This window comes from Lissotriton helveticus, chromosome 5_1, assembly GCF_964261635.1.
Source record: "Lissotriton helveticus chromosome 5_1, aLisHel1.1, whole genome shotgun sequence".
Lineage (NCBI taxonomy): Eukaryota > Metazoa > Chordata > Amphibia > Caudata > Salamandridae > Lissotriton > Lissotriton helveticus.
In genome coordinates, this window is record NC_136065.1 from 1,776,457,692 (window position 1) to 1,776,474,937 (window position 17,246).

At 43.5% G+C, this 17,246-nt stretch overlaps 1 protein-coding gene across 7 annotated transcripts in view; it reads right to left on the reverse strand.

Moving 5' to 3' along the window:
- Nucleotides 1–17,246, reverse strand: part of MAP3K3 (mitogen-activated protein kinase kinase kinase 3) — a 2,022,699-nt gene that overhangs the window by 453,039 nt on the left and 1,552,414 nt on the right. For all 7 annotated transcript variants that reach the window (XR_013594968.1, XR_013594969.1, XM_078645061.1 and 4 more), the window contains exon 14: nt 7,072–7,201. Coding sequence is in view for 5 of the 7 variants with exons in the window: in XM_078645061.1 (XP_078501187.1) it covers nt 7,072–7,201 (130 nt within the window). In the remaining 2 variants the exon portion in view is untranslated. The remainder of the gene's footprint in view (nt 1–7,071; nt 7,202–17,246) is intronic.

Sequence of the window (17,246 nt, forward strand, 5' to 3'; positions counted from 1 at the left end):
TTGTCATCTTAGATAGGCCGCTACTGGCGCCAGACATTTTGTAAATATTCTCGGTGCAGACTTTAGGCCGAATGGTAGCATCTTGAATTGGTAATGGTCTCTGGCCACTGTAAAACGAAGGAACTTTCTGTGGGACGGATGGATGGGGATATGAAAATATGCATCCTGTAAATCTAGGGAGGTCATCTGATCTCCTGGGTTTAAGAGCAGCAGAATATCTTGCATGGTCACCATTCTGAATGACTGTTTCTTGAGGTAGGTATTTATTAGGGACCTTAGGTCCAAGATTGGACGCCACCTGAGAGCATCTTTCCTGATCAAGAAGAAACGGGAATAAAATCCTCGTTCTCTTTGGGAGTTCGGCAACGGTTTTATTGCTCCCTTTCGGAGCATTGCCCGAATCTTCCGACGCATCTGAGACAGGTGTTTTGCTTCTTGATATGTAGGTGGCGTGGGAGGAGGGAAGTGGAGGAATTCCAATGTATGTCCGAATTGTATTACGTGGAGGACCCATTTGTCTGATGTTATCTTCTGCCACTCTTGTAAATAATAAGTCACTCTTCCACCCAGGGGAACATTTGACAGGATAGGAGGAAAAGGACCTGTAATCCGCAGATTGTCATTGTCTTATATTATGATCTTTTCCAGAACGACCTCCTCGTCCTCTGGGAGTGGACTAAGAGTAGCCCCCAGAATTTGTCTGTCCATATTGCTGCCGATAGGGCTGCGAAGAGGAAGAGTAGGATGTGTATCTTCCCTGCTGGTAGCTACCTCTATACGAGGGTTGTCCTCTTCCTCGGGCGCCTCGAAAAGGCACCTTCCGGTACTGTAACACACCTAAGGATTTTGCTGTATCCGTGTCTTTTTTAATACTTTGAAGGGTCTCATCCACTAGGCGCCTAAAAAGATTCTCTCCATCAAAGGGTAGGTCCAGAATTTTATTTTGGACCTTTGGCCTACAGGAAGTGGCCCTCAGCCAGCCCTGGCGCCTCAAAACTGCTGGTCCTCCGAGGGAACGAAAGGCCGTGGTAACTATGTCCATAGCGCAATCAATAACTTCAGCCGAAGTTCTCTCCCCTTCCTGCAGAACTTTCTTCACCTCTTGTTTAGAGTCTTCCGGGAGAAGATCGACATAGTGTGCTATATCGCACCACATTTGTCTGTCATATCTGCCCAGGATGGCAAGGGCTTTAGCAGCTCTGACCAGGAGCGCTGACATGGAGGAGAATCGTTTTCCTGCGTTATCTAAACGCCGTCCCGCCCTGTCCGGAGGTGCTGAAATAGGTGCTGAAATAGGGGCCGCTGGGTTCTTTGACTTTTGTTGCGCTGCCTGCGAGATGATTGAGTCCGGTTTAGGATGGCCCAGTAAACACGCCGGGGCGTCCTCTGGCGCCTTATACTTTTTGTCCAGCCTCGCCAGTGCCGGTGTAACCGTTGCTGGAGTTGTCATGACCTGTAATCCTTCTTTCCATATGTGTTCAATAACTGGTATAGACCTGATTGACTTTTGATAAGGCTCTTTAAAGTCATACAGAAAACATTCTGCTGGAGTTATTTTCATTGTCAGCTGAAATCTTTTTGCCGCTCTCTCCATTAAGTTGTGGAATCCACCAATATCCACTGGTGGAGAATCTGCCGGTACGTGGGTGGGTGATGGTGGAGATGGAATCAGGTAATCATTCCATTCTCTGTGGGGCTCCGTTAGCTCCCATTCTTCGCGGTCGTCATCATCTGTAGTCACAGGATCCTGTTGCTGTTGTACCTGAGGTGTCAGCGGAGCAGTGTCTAGCAGGCTTTCCCTATTGCGGACTGCAGTGGCCGGAATTGAACGAGGACGTGAAGGTGGAACGTCCTGAGGAACCCCTGATGGAGGAAACCTCCTTTTATAATCCGCCAACATGGATTGCAAATCCATCAACATGGATGATGGCATTGCTACCATCTCTTCCTGAGGCTCTTGCTGGTAGCGGTGGTATGAGATGCTGTGATACTCTGCATACCCTTCTTCATCATCATCTTCCTGACATTTTACATGGAGCTCAGATGGGCTTGTGGCATACCCAAAGGGTCCATCATCCTCCTCATCATCTGACTCTCCCTCCTCCAAAAGGTGCGACGGGACCAATGGAGTAATTTTGCTTGGGGAAGTCACTGCTGGTGTGATCTTCTTCTTGCTCTTTTCCGGAGTTTGTCTCGTCGACGAGCACCTTGACGAGATCCTCGTCGATACCACCGTCGACGAAGGTGTTGTCAGTGCAGTAGATGCATTCCTTGCCGACGACATAATCGTCGTCGACGTTCCCGTCGATGACCTCATTGTCATCACTGTCGATGGCGATCCTGTCGTCGACACTGCCGTCGTCATTCTCACTGTCGTCGACGCTCCCGTCGTCGAAACAGTCCCGTCATCGACACTCCCGTCTTCGACGCCTCCGTTGTCGACGCTCCCGTCGGCGACACGCTCGTCGTCGCGCTGGCTCCAATACAATTAATGGTAGCTCTTGTACCTTGGTCGTCGCCGTAGACGATGATTTCTTCGTCGACGGTCTCAATGTCGATTTTTTCACCTTCTCCTCAGGAATACTAGAGGATGGCTTCTTGAATGATGCAGAAGCCAACGATGGTGTCTTTGAAGGCTCAGAAGAGGCTCTTTTGGATTATTTTTCGTTCACAGTGAGTCCTTTGCTCTCCTTTGGCTATTTCTGAGGAGATTTTGAAGGACTACGCCCTGAAGATCCTTGGGGTCTTCAGGGCGTAGGGCCTTCTCAGGATGGTCCCCTGAGGAATGAGCCTGAGGACATCTTGATCTTTTTTGAGATCTCCTGGACGAAGAGGAGGATTCCTGGTCACTATCACTAGAAACCACCACCTTTCTGGCCTTGATCTTCTGAAGCTAAATTAAAAGGCGTCCCTCACGATCTCTAAGGGTCTTACTAGAGAAAGTGCGCCATACCTTGCAATCCTTTGCTTGGTGGTCCGGGTAAAGACAGTATATACAGTCTTCATGTAGGACGTCGGTGTAGAGTCTCTTTTTAGAGCAGGTGGCACAGGCTCTAAAAAGACCCTTTTTCTCCTTTCCAGCCATTTTCAAGGATGTAGATGAGAAATAGATTACAAACGTCTCAAATCCAGCCAGAAGAAATAGACTGATAATGAAGCTTTATCCAGTTGGAAATAAAGAGTTTGAGCAGAGCTCAAAGGAGACTCCTTAGCACAACGTGCCGGTAGAAAATCTGAGGGGCAAAAGGTTCTCTCAGGAGGGTTCTAGAGGGGGAGGGCTCGGATTGGCTAAGAGAAAAGTTTGGTCCTTTTTTACATAACAAAGATTATGGGTTGCAAAAGGGAAATGCGCCTAGGCCTTTTTTCAGTTAGTTATACTGCTAACCAGTGCTTTTTTATGTACCGGAGACTCCCGTCTCGATGACGGTGAAATGATTCAGGTATGTGAATCTATGAAAGCTCCAATACTGGAGTAAGTGTCCCGCACAATGAAGCTCTTAGGAATACACACACTGGGAGACTTGGAGACTTCTTTCTGGCACGGGTTGTGTGAGGCTCGGAGGACTGCACTGGGAGCACACGGGTCTCACGCTGGGGGACAGGTTCCAATACTTTAGGGTCAGGCATGCGTGGGAGGAATTAATGGGAGAGGACATGCAGGAGCCTAGTTTCCGGTGCTTTCCCATATTATCAAAGCAAACTCCCCACTGAAATTATTTACAGTGCTGTATTCCCTGGCTCAGGAACCCAGGAAAACACAGCTACACAGAGCTTGACAGGAATGGCAGAAGGACCTAGACATGACAATAGATGACAAATGCTTGGCATACTGCTGCGAAGCCACGAGACGGGTATCTCTGAATGGTACGCACACTTTAAGTACATCAACAGGGTGCATTACACCCCAGTTGGTTGTTTCACTACGGCTGAGGGATTCGCCGAAATGCCACAGGTGCGTGGAGCAAGAGGCTGGGTTCCTGCATGTGGCATGGCAGTGCCCCAGTATATCAGCTTTCTGGGGAAGGTATTCTCAATATTGAGCTATGTTGTGGAGGAGCAGTTAGTCCCTAATCCCGTGCTCGCACTGTTGGGCTACGACAGGGAGACAGCAGCCAGAGCAGGACACTAGTAGCAATGTGACTGCTGCTCGCCAAATGCAGAGTTGCCATGTGTTGGGCAAAGACCCCACTCCGTTAATATCTGATTGGGATGCCAAGATGCTTTACTGTAATACATACTCAGATGTATACAATGAGCTTATCCCGCCTCAGAGTCGTCCCAAAGGTTACTGGGGGTTATACCAGAGATATCTGATTGGGAAAGTAACAGGAGAGCCAGAAGGAAGCGGGGAAAGAACCAAGCAGCCCTAAGTGTTAATTCCTCTGATGAGATCTGTAACTGTACACAGTGTGTTGTATCTCAACTATTATGTTCTAATCTCTACATACTCAAAATTCCCCATTGTCCTCCCCAGTGGTTTGTACACACGGGACTCATAGGTATCGCCCTGAGTTTGACATCTAAATAGTTGCTATCGCTGATTATGTAGTATCACGTCTAACGTGGAGAAGGGCATGTCTCGCCCTGTTGGTTATGGTTATTGTGCATGCTAAAAGGTTTGTTTTTGCTTTTACTCTGTAAACGATTTGCTACGTTAATTTACTGGGATATGCTGGGATATACTGTGTAAAATACAATAAACAAATAAAAAAAGAAATTAATAAAAAGGATGTCTTTGGAGGTAGTGAAGGGTGACAACATTATGAATGATGTGGAGTGTGTTGTATCAACAGTGGATGCCAACCAAGGCTGTACCAAAATGCTGACAGACTCAGAGTGGAAAGAAGCTTACATGAACGATAAATATTTGTAAACGGTTGTGTCTTTTGTGACAAATGGATGGTCAAATGACAAATTTGGATAGTACCAGTTTCTAGTAAACTATCTTTAGTACATAACATGGTAATGCACCATGATTTGTTTTTACTGCCTCTGCAGTTGGAGAAAAAGTGTTCAAGATTGCCATAAGGGACATTTAGGTGGTTCAAGCACTTGTAAGACTATTCAGCAACAGTATAGGCCATGGCCGCACAAGTTGCCAAGTGAATTGACACATGCACCAAATGTATATCAGATAAACATTGGAATGCATCTGAGAGTCCATTACATTATGTATCATTCCCAGATGACGTTTGGCAAAAAGTAGGATTCGATTTTGGAGTACTAACTGATAAGCTATCTTTAAGCGTGAGATACATAGCAGTGCTAATAGTCTACATTTCAAAATGGATTTATTTAGATTTTTTTGAATCTCCAAATATAGACAGTCATACATTTCCTTTTGGAGATTTTAGTGGTAAAGGAACCTCCCAGAGAAATAGTTATTAGTAACGGCGCACATTTTACAACTATGAAGATGAGAAAATTTGTAAATGACCAAGATATAAAACATTTGCAAGCAGCTCTGTATTCTCTGTCCTCTAATGAATGCTTTACTTGAAAGAGTCAACAGATGCTTTAAGGAAAGTGTGCAATCAGCAATAGCGACAGAAGCAATGGCAAAAAGAAAATTAGTGCACCACAGTCCACCACACAGAAAAATAAAATGTATGCATCACACTCCACCACATAGTATTGCATATGTCGCATCTTTAAAGCTGCTAAGAACACGAAAGCTCCTCCACATCTTTCTTCCACTACCCTCACCGGTCTCCACATTTCTCTGACCTTCTGCTCGACGCACCCGCTTCTATGCTTCTCAGCATCTCCTCTCCTCTTTCTATGTTGTAAAGGCGTAATATTCGTTTTTTAGCCCACCATCCCTTAGAGCTTAGGCTGTTGGCAGATTACTCTTCCAGTCTCTAAAAAAGAACACTGAGTGCCCTACCTACGTCACTAGGGGTTTTGTGAACTTCACAGTTCAGTACTCTAATGACACAGAGTTTCTTCTCGATTTGAAATGCTGAATCCGTTTTCTTCCAGGTTCATTTTTTTTAACGCTCAATCTGAGCTTTAAGAATATTCAAGGTCTTGATGACCTGTGCTGAGCTTACAGTAACCCCAAGGCCTTGAGTTATGACGGAAATCATGAGATGATGTACCTCCGTGTCAATCTATTGCTTTTCTTCAGGTGCATATTTCTTACATAATACCCACATATATAGAAATGCCCGTTGCCTCCACATCAAGCCCAATGCCTGCTACTCTGCTTTCCCCATTTCCAATCCCACCCTATCTCAAAAATGGCAATAAAGGCTTAGGTCTTCATTTAGTATAGTGTGCTAAATCATATTCCTGGTAGTAATCAGCCACAGTACTTTCACAATGTCACACTGTATTAGCACATTTCAGCACTAATCTATTACCAAATTACTGCTGATGGGTAGATTTGCAAAAAGCCAGCAGTCACACACATATAAATCTTTAACTGCACTTAATGGGGACTGTGATTTGGGCGTCAGTCTATCACGGACAACTATCATGAACCCTGGCCTCATCTGTCCCTCATCACACAAATGGATAGCATTTTGTGAGAAACCTGCCTGAGCTTGCAACGCAGAATGAAGGTTTTGCTGGGTGCGAGACTGAATACAGATTGTCACAACTTTTGGGCTGATACCTACCACTTTCTGCTTCCTTATTCAGAACTATGCGGAGAATCCGTCTCAGATTTGCAAGTACTTTACCCCGTGCATGCGGTTTTAACCAAATTAGTTTAATTTGATGTTTAATTTCACCTTCTTACTTCTAAATGTAACATATTGGAACAAACAATGGCAATCACTGGAATTTTCCTTTGATTCAAAATAAAGAACCATCAATACTCTTTCACCCCTCTTTTTTCAAGTGCTAAACTGAAAATCCATAATCTGAAGGAAGACAATAAACAAAGCCCTATGTCAACGACATTTATTTGGTGATGCTGACAGTAAGTCAAGAAGAGAGCCTTTTTTTAACTGCTTTGCTGTTCCAGCGTAAACAAAACATAGTTCTGTATCTTTCTCAATCTAACATTTTTATAACAGTGCTCATCCTCAGCCAAAATACTCCGGAGTATGTTGTCGCTCTCACCTTTTATGTCTCTGTGAACAATCATGTTGCTGTGGAGGTACGAGACTCCCTCAAGAATCTGACGAGTATATTTTCTGGTTACATTTTCCGTTAATGCGCCATAGGCTTTCAGTTGATCTTTCACTGAGCCCTAACAAAAAAGGAGGTAATAAAATGTTACAAAAGTAAGCTATATTTTATGAACGGTGAGAATCAATTGGACATGTACATTCTGGCCAACCATTTAAAACTACTTGTATGGACTGTAATCGAAAACATCATGTGCCTTACTCTTTCATTGCTGATGGGAACTGAATTATCTCACTCACACACACATATACATATATGCCCAAGGCCCTGCACACCTCTGCACTCAAACTTGCGCTGGGGATCAACCTCCTACGGTGCTGACTACAGGGACCAATAAGCTCCTTTTATCTCACTAAACTCCAAGGGACACCAATGAAGGGGCTACACCTCTACAAATATTGTAATCACTTGTTTGAGTCAAGAACATCTCATTGTGGAAAAAAGACCCCAATGCATGTAATGTGCAGAGAATTTCCCATGGTGAGATCATTGATTAGTGAACCAATGCCCCTCCCTCAGTCTTGCATACCTTTTCTTATGCTGCCCTCTCTTGGAAATGTTTTGTAGAGCTCAGGATAAGATGGGTTTGAGTGATGACTAAATGAGGTGAATGCAGATCCAGAAACGAATCCAGTATGGCTTTAGTGGACTGCCTACATTTAAGGTCTCACCCATATACAGATCTTAGTGGTCTGTTGTCGAAGATCTATCATGAAAAATCCAGTACACACCAAGGGATTTGTGCCAACCTATTGCTTATGATTTAATGACTTTCTTGACTATCTCAGTCCCTGCTCTTGCCGTGCATTGCTTTCCGCTCTACACTCGTTTGTCCTGCCCTTGGAGTATTGCTGCTTTACCGTTATTTGATTGGGTGTGTTTTATACTTCCACAGCTGCTACTTTTTAATTTTTCATTCAGCATTCTGTGGGAGCGAACGAGTCTCCTCTCTTTCTCTCTCTCCTCTTCCACTCCTTTCCTGCTGCTTATGAGCTCCCCCTAGTCATATGTGCCCCTTCAACTCACGGTTTTCTAATTAACTTTTTTCCATAGCCCGTTTGCGAGGGTCCGGCAGTTGCATACTGCTACTAGGCTGCTGACCTTTGTACAGGGCAATTGATCCTCCACCCGTTGCTCTCACAACCCTGCTTCATGTTTTTTTTTTTGTTATTAGTGCAAGGGCTCAGAAACTGCAGTGATAGCAGACAGCTCGCTTTCATTTTGGACAGGCTTCAGTTTTTTTTAATTTAGAGTTCAAATACAATCTTACAATGGTAAAGTTAAACAAGCATTGAAAATGCAACAGGTCTTGCCTTTGATTACGTTAAAGCCATTTGCTTTGCTAATGGTATTGTATAGCAAAACAAATGGCTTTAACTTAATAAAAGGCGAGACCTATTGCATTCTTAATGCGTGTTTATACTGTGGTGCATAATAAAGGCACTTTCCGACAGCCTCTTGCACCTGCACCCATGTCTGTAAAAATTAGTAGGTGTAGGGCAAAAGTATTCCCTCGTTTGATTTGGGTCATTCCCCCAGGCAAATGAGGGAACACTCCTTTGGATCAACAGGTGCAAAACACGCGCATGTGCAAACCATATTACAGCAGAGGAGCACAAGTGTCTGCAACACTTTATGTCTTAAAAAAGGTCGATAGGGGAAGACAACCGAGTCCACATTCCTTTTTGTGCTATTTGACCGCTTCTCTAGTACAGCCTTCGATGTCCAGTGGCTGCTGCCGGGCTGATTGTGCATAATCCTATCACTCATGTCTGGGCAGCCTAGGCTTCCAAAAAAAAAAGTCAGCAGTAAATCAGAAATCTTAAATCTATAAAGAGATTCACACACAAACAATATTTATTTTAATCCTCCTCCCTGATCCACATTAATCTTTCCTCTTCCCTCTTGACTTTCATCTGCTCACGTGTAACTTGTCATGCCACTCCATGTCATTCACTTTCACCTTGAGTAATTTCCACCTCTCTCATCGCAATCCCACTGTCAGTCAAGAAGTTCTCCCACATCTTCTCTATGTTCCACTTCTTTTATCAATACTCTCAACTTCAGTCAAGTTGTCCTCGCCCCTCCAAACTATTTTCATTGCTTTGACCCAAATCTTTCATTTAGACTGTAATCATCACCTGTGCAGCACCTTCTGTCCACACTCATGAGATATGACGAGCTATCCTCTCACATGCATTTTCTTTGTTAGAATGTACCACCTCTTCTATTACACTCACTCACACTTAGCCATAAGTCTCTTATCCCCTCAAATCAAAGAGGCAAGCCAAAGTCTCTCATTCAGTCATATCTGTATCCAAATCAACCTCGCCTACCGACACTATGAAGGTAAGTATGCCCCACTACTGTCCTTCACACTCGCGTGAGAGGTACCCAAGATATTTGGAGAGCAGTAAAACTACACGTGATCAGGAATGTTTTTAGCTGATGTTGGAATGATAGTATTGGGGAGCAAATCTAAACGCAGGAGGGATGAAGTCCTAGATCTAGGATGGCTAGAAGGAAATTTTCAGGGAGAAGAATGTTTTATTTATTTATTTATTTAAACAGTTTTATATAGCGCTGGCTAGATCCATAGGTATCAGAGCACTTTACATAAGGTCAGCAAAGTTACAACAATAATAACAATTTCATGTTACATCAAATAAATGAGACACAATAATAGGGGAGAAGAAGAGACAAGTAGAGAGGGAAGCGAGAGAGGGGGTGTGTGAAGGGAGAGGTCTGGGGGAGACGGAATCAGAGACAAGGGAAAGTCAGCCCAAAGACCGAATGGGTAGGTGACGGCCAGGGAGGTAGTCCAAAGCCAGTTTCCCCTATAGCTCTCAAAGGAAGCTCCAACGGGCATCAGCCCATCAGCCAGAAGGGTGGATAGAAAGGAGACAGGGCAAAGGCAGAGTGTCAGAAATACAAAGAGGGGGAGGGGAGCGAGACAGGGAGAAGGGGAGAAACTGTGCCCAAGGTCCGGCTGGGCAGGTGACTGTCAGGGGGTGAACCAAGGACGATCTCCTCATTAGCTGAACAGTTTGGGTAGGATAGGAGTCGAGTTAAAAACGTAGACTCAGCCAGAGGAGGTATTTAAAAAGAGATTCTTAAAGTGAGTAACTCAGTTGCGTGTGGGTTGGATTTTAGTTTGAAATTGTATTCATGAGTGGAGACTCTTGGATATGACCTGCATATTGGTGTCTAGCTGTTCCATATGTAAATTAGAAATCAGAGGGGCGTGGGGGTACCCAACTATACAGAAGAAGGACATAGAGCTGTCCATTTGAATGAACTGGGACCATCTCAATAGAAATGAGAGCCAGTTTAGATTGCCACCATTTACCCCAAGGCAAGTGCAAAAGGTGGAGGTTGTTGTGCCCTGGTGCGACAGGTATAATACCGCTAGATGTCAAGACGTGCCTCCAAGCAACCATCTCTGTCGTCAATTAAACGTGCAAATGTGGCACCACTTAAGTTCCCCTTCAATGGGTAGCCCCAATGACCAGATGCACCTGTGCCTATTCGTTGTCGTTTGGTTGCATATGTTACTGTGTTTGTGAATGCAAACTAAAGTGGAAGTTAAGAAGTGCTGCAGTTGATTCGGTTTTCCAAAGTCTCAGAAACTAGAAGATTGATGTGTGGCTCCAAAGACTACATGTGTAAGCACATATACGGTGCCGGGTAATTACATGATGTTTGTATCAGTCAGTGTATCCTAATCACCGCCACCGGCCTGGGAGCATTCTTTCCCTTCATCCGCATACGTCATGGGTAAAGCTCGCTGGGATTGACCTCAGCGTCGCGGGTTGTCGGGCAACAGGGACGCTCGTCCGGAAGAAGCAGCGTTGAGTCGAGAGGAAGCGCCCAGTACCTTCTTACGACCAGGGCTTCCCTACAACCGCAAAGAAGATCAGAGTGCGCCCAGAACAGGAGAGCGCCGCTGGAAAGGAAGCTGCTTCGCTGAAGGAGCAGCGCGGACTATGCACGTGCATGTGGACAGCCCGACGCCATCATTGTCCCTCTGTACACATGAAAGCGAAAGCACGCTGCCATGTGTGTGGACATCATACCAGAAGAGTTGCCATGACAATGGAAAGCTTAACACAAGATGGCGTCGAACTGTCCACAGTCCGTACAGACACGAGCATGCTGTTTGCTTTGGACAAATGGCGAGAGCAGCCATTTTTGTCCATGCCGACGCGTGCATGTATGCCTTTGGGGGAATTGATTGCAAAAGGTACTCGCATGACGAGAATAGCGCATGCGCTGCTATCGCCAGGCGAGACCTAAAAAAAATAATAACAACTGCTGGTGAGGCTGTACGCATGTGTGTACTGCACAGTCATCTTTTTCTCCGAGATAAAAACTATTTCAAGATGGTCAATAAAGCATGCGCGCTATTGCCCCCACTTTGGAATCTGCTTTACATGAAGTGAACAAGCACTGACAAGGCCAACAGCTCAATAGCTCTGCTGTGTCAATGCCAGTTTTGTTTGTATTGGGGTAACCACCATTAGTGTTTTAATTCCTTCTTTTGAAATGGTAACAACAAGAGTACCCTATTCCTTGGTATCCCCTTGTCTGTTTTGTTTTTGCAACTGTTCATGTTTTGGTGTGTCACAGAGGTGCGGTAGCAGGAAGCAAACCAGCTGGGAGGTGTGGGTGGAAGCCAGTCTGAATCCCCAACAGTTTAATTGCTCAAAATTATAATTCCAAGTATTTTCAGACACATCTAGCATCGATCGTTTGGCCTTTTGCTTCTTCAGGATGTTATGAGAAGTGATCACTTTAGGACAGCATCATCTGCTTGACCATATGACAGACTGACTAGCGAGTATCTAAAGTACTGGTTTTGTGCTGTGACAAGACAGTAGTACAATAAATCTATTTTTGTCTGCCCGAATATATTCACAGTAACAGTCCAAACTCTGAAAGCAAGGAAACAAAACCTTGCCATGCCAATCTAATCATCAGTGCTCTACTGATCCACTGAACAGTTGCTGCTGTGCAATTTCTTATTGTTCGTCTGTCACTTATTTGATACTGCTGATTTTTACACTGCTAGTGATTTTATGTGCACTTCTATAAGCAAATATAATGCGACTAATATCCACAACTCCAGTTTTATTTGTAGACAGCCATCTCTTATCCTGTTATAACTTAAAAAAAAAAAACATCTTTATTCAGTTTAACAGCAACTGCTTTTTTACCCCACAGCCCCCCGCCCACCTGGACAGACAGATACGTGTACCATTATTAAACAGGACTTAATACATAGAGAAGGAGTATATATATCATATAGATCATATAATAGAACATTTTACATAAAGGGCAACAAGGTAATATACATAAAGCAGTTTAGAAAAACAAAAGCACAAGAAAAACACAACACAAGAAAAAGAGCCACAAAACCTAGTCAATCCAGCCTTGGAAAACCCATATCTAATTATTTTAAGGTTTTTAAGGGTATAGCTCATTCCATGAAGCCTAGAGTTTGACGCCAGGCTATTAGGGAAGTCCACATTTTTAAGCCTTTTCTCCGTCGTATCTTACCCTTGCGCTTATAAATGGCAATTTCGACGTTTGCAATAACAAGAAATCTAGCCAACCATTGTTGAAACGATGGAGCATTGTTGTCTCGCCATGCAGAGGCAATGCAAAGCCTGAAGACTGCCATTGCAATAAAGATAAGTTTGTGGCCTATATTGAGGCTTTTGGGATCTGCGACCCCCAGTAATATGTTCCAGTTAGACAGCACAATTGTAATGTTTAAAATTGTAGAGGAATTTCTCTATTTCTTGTTTAACCCCATTTAGTCCCGCGCAGGAGGAGAAAATATGTATTCAATCAGCACTATACAGTTTACACCTAGGACAGCATGTACTCGGACCGGACCCCCATTTTGCTATTCTGTCCAGCGTGTAATATAAAAAGAAGCATGTTTTAAAAATGTTTGCCTGGGTTTGGTAGACATCAAGACTGTTCGCGACATTTCACAGGTATAATTAAACTCATTTTTCGAAATGTCCACTTTCTCTGACCATTTCAAAGATATTTTTTCCATATCGTCAGGAAACATTGCCAAAATGTATAGATATATGCCCCCAATTTTTTCCCCTACATCAGATACTAGCGTGTCTATTAATTTTATCTTACCCATACCCCCACTCCCACCTGTCTTTCGTGTCAGGAAGTCTGTGATTTGGATGTATTTAAAAAATGTGCACCAGTCTAGTCCAAATTTATTTTTCAGTACTTCAAAGGAGTATATTCCAGCAGAGGAGAAGAGGCAGCCTATCTGACTAATACCTGCTTCGTGCCATTTAAGCATATAATTGTCATTAAAAATTGTAGGCAGATCAGGGTTGTTTTTTATAGGTGTGTAGAATGAGAATCTTCCTATCCCCAACAGTTTCCTAATTTATTTCCAAACTTTGAACCAGCTAAGCAGTGTTTTAAATTTAATTTTTTTGTGGTAGCGGTCGTGTATTTGTCTCCACCAGTATCCACCGCTCTCCCTACCTAGCAGTAATTGGAAAGTAGATGGTGAGTAGGCGTCCCTTCTCCAGTTTCCCCATTATTTCCCAACAGTTCCTTGCTGTACTGGAGAACGGTTGTCCAATAGTAAGCCTGTAAATTCGGGAGACCTAGCCCGCCACGATCCTTCTGCAGGGTAAGGAGCTTCTGGTCACGCCGTGGTTGTGCATATGCCCAGATAAAGCTGGAGAACATCCGATCAATTGATTTCAGCCAGGACGCCGAAAATTCTAAACATATGGCTCTCATTAGGTACAGAATTTTGGGGAAGAGCACCATCTTGATCACGTTTACTCTGCCGATAACAGAGAGGTGTAAATTATCTAGGTGTCTAAGATCTTTCCGTATCACAGCGGATATTGGTTTTAGATTGGCATTGACCAGGGTATCAAAATCGGCTGTAATACAGATGCCCAGATACGTTGCTTGTTCCGCCACCCGATCATCCCTCACCCTGCAGTTTTTATTTAAAACAATCTGGGTTTTACCCTGATTAAGAGCATATCCAGACAGATGTCCAAACTGCTTTGCTTCTTCCTCTATTGCGGGCATAGCCATGATTGGATTGACTGTTACAATAGTGCTATCATCCGCAAAGACTAGTGTTTTAGTGGGGAAGAGTTTTAAAATTACTGGTCTAATTGCCCTATACTCCAGTAGTCGCCTGATGTATGAATCAATATAGATCGCGAAGAGCAATGGAGAACACGGGCAGCCTTGTCGTGTCCCACGTGCTATTATAAGCTCTTCTGTCAGGCTGCAATTTACCATTACTACAGCCCTAGGGTTTACATACAGTTTTTGGACTGCCTGGATATACCCTCCTTTTATCCCAATTCTAGCCAATGCAGGCCAGAGGAAGTGCCAGTGTTGTGTTTCTATCTAGGACCCTAATTCGATATTCCCGATTTATGCCCTTATATGGCTATAATAAATAATACCCTTATAGAGGTATAAGAATCATATCCATATTTAGTAATAGCCCATGCAGTCCAAATACGGCAAGGCTGCTCCCCTAGACTCCTAGAAAGTACAACGCGTTCTTTAAACAAACCAAGCCTCCAGCAGCCCGGGAATTCCCCCTGCTTTTGTTTTGATTTGCACAAGAACTCCTGGTGTCCAGAAAGAACTGTTAGTTCTTAGTGACGTCTTATGTCCAACCTTACGTCAAACCCGGCACCTTTCAGGTATAAATATACCAACGTTGCCTTAAGCAAACACACGGTGGTTTGGAGCAGAGCAGCCATCTACTTGCCCGGAAGCCCAGCTGATGCGAGAGCCGAAGGAAGCTGCCCCTCCCTTTTGACGCACTGAGAAAGACGCTGTCTTTTTCTCCAGCCGCGAAAATCCAGCTCCGGTGTTTCCAGTCACCCTGGCGGGTTGCTGGGATATCGAGTCCTGAGAGAGAGATACAAGACCTCCTTCATTCTAAGAACCAAGGTACGGAGCTGACTAAACTCTTAAGAGAATTCTTGATTCAGATCCTTGGCAAAAACCAACTTAACTTAAACTGCAACTTACTTACTCCTTCCCACGTATTAGGCTTAGGTCAGGTACACCGGGGTAGGCGTAGATTAGAAGCACCAGTTAAATACGTTCGTCAATGTTTTTATGTATGTATATATATTTTATCCATTTTAAAGTATCATATGGCTAAGAAACCATATCAATGCTTTTACAGTATTATTTCATAATACTCCTTTTACTGTACGTACTTTACTTCATGATAAGTATTGCAATTGTGGCAATTCATTTCTCTTGCATGAGAAAGAAGACTGCTCAATAAATAACACCTTTTTTTGAAAAAACACCCGTCTCTCTATTTCTCTGCACTCTGGTGAAGCTAAGTATGCACGATTGACTGAGTGAAATAACTGTCTATTGTTTTCACACGACTCTAGAGATACACTCTTTATTCTGAGGGAGCAAAGTAGTCATGTTATATGGTTGTCAGAAGCTAATCCCTTCTTGTCTATTCAGGGAACTTAAACTCCTCCTAGTTTACTCGAGAAAGTTTCTAGTGACTTCTGAGCTAGCTGGCAAAACTAATTAGGTCTAATATAGTCAGTAGAGACCTAGTCGACCTCAGTCCTGCGTCTACACTGCTGTATAAATTATTCCAATGTGCAGAGCCTATTGGGAATATAAGAACTACACTACATGGCGCCCAACGTTTGGTAAGGCGATAATCTAACGCAAGACAGAGTAACTCAGTCGTGCTTTTTCACACAGACCCTTTTTCCCGTAAATACTCCAAAAGACGTCTGGAGTGGGTAAAAGGTTAATATCCGCCGGAACTTAGTAGGAAGAGATTCCTATGTATTAGTTTTTGGTTTAGTCAACGTTGAAGGATACACTGTTCTAAAATATTGTGCACCTAATCTTTGTTTCCTTGAAACTTGATCTGCAACAAAACTTTCCTTCAGTAAAAGGGTGGAAAGTGAAGACGAAACAGAGAGAGCTAGAATAGCAGCTCAACTCCTAGCGGATGACACAAGTCTCCAAGATGAAGACCCAAATGCTATAATCATTCCGGTAAATGTAAGAAGAACTATAACTAAAAAACGTATAGAAAATTGAGTATCATCACGACTTGGTACAGTCATATTCTTGGTAGAGGCCCATGAATATCGGTAGACAGAGGTATTCTATTCATGGATAAATTTTCCAGCAGCACACGCTGTGACACACGAATTCCACTATTACAAAATAGGGAAACCTCCGGATGAATACGCTCCTTTCGAGGACGTTGAAATCTCACTAACTTGCCAAGAGCACCTGCTCTGGTTTAATGGCGCCCTAAAACATCAAAATCACATCACCAGGTTCGTTCCACTAGGTAGACCAGGAGCCACGTGGCCGGTTCTAGCCAGCTACACACCAAATCCTGACATTGGAAAAATGTCAAGTGAAGAACTTTTAGTTAAAATAAAAGAATTAACACAAGCATATAGAGAATTAGTTCAATTGGCAATGGAGGATATAACATACCTCCAGAAATTGAAAGAAACAGATATAGCAGAACAACCTTTAGAACTTGCCAGAATCATAGAAAAATCCTATGAAGAACTAGGTAGAGATAGTGTGGGTGGGAAACCAGTAAAACCCCAACTACTTGAAAATCCAGAAAAAACATTTATTAAAAATAATCTAAACACTCCAAAAAAGAGTTGGGATGGAAATAAACAATCCACTCCCAGAGAAAAACGTTTCCAATCCAGAGGAAGGTCTCCTCAACGGAGAGAAAGATCTCCGGACCGAGGACACAAGTCTCCCCAGAGGGAGCCCTCTGAGAAAAGATACAACCTTAGAGATAGGGATAAATTAAGAAAACCTGACAGATATCAAGATATTGATACACGTCCCTCTCGATCTTTTCAGACTTCCTCACAGAAATCGGAAAGAATAGGACGGTCAGAACACAAGGAAGAGCACGTCAAGTCCAAAGACAAGGAACCTGCTCATCAAAGTAAAAAATTACAATTTCCAAGAAAGAAGGTAGCCAGTATTAAAATAATAAAACATGCCGAGGATACTGAGGACACAACTGAAAAACGGAGAGT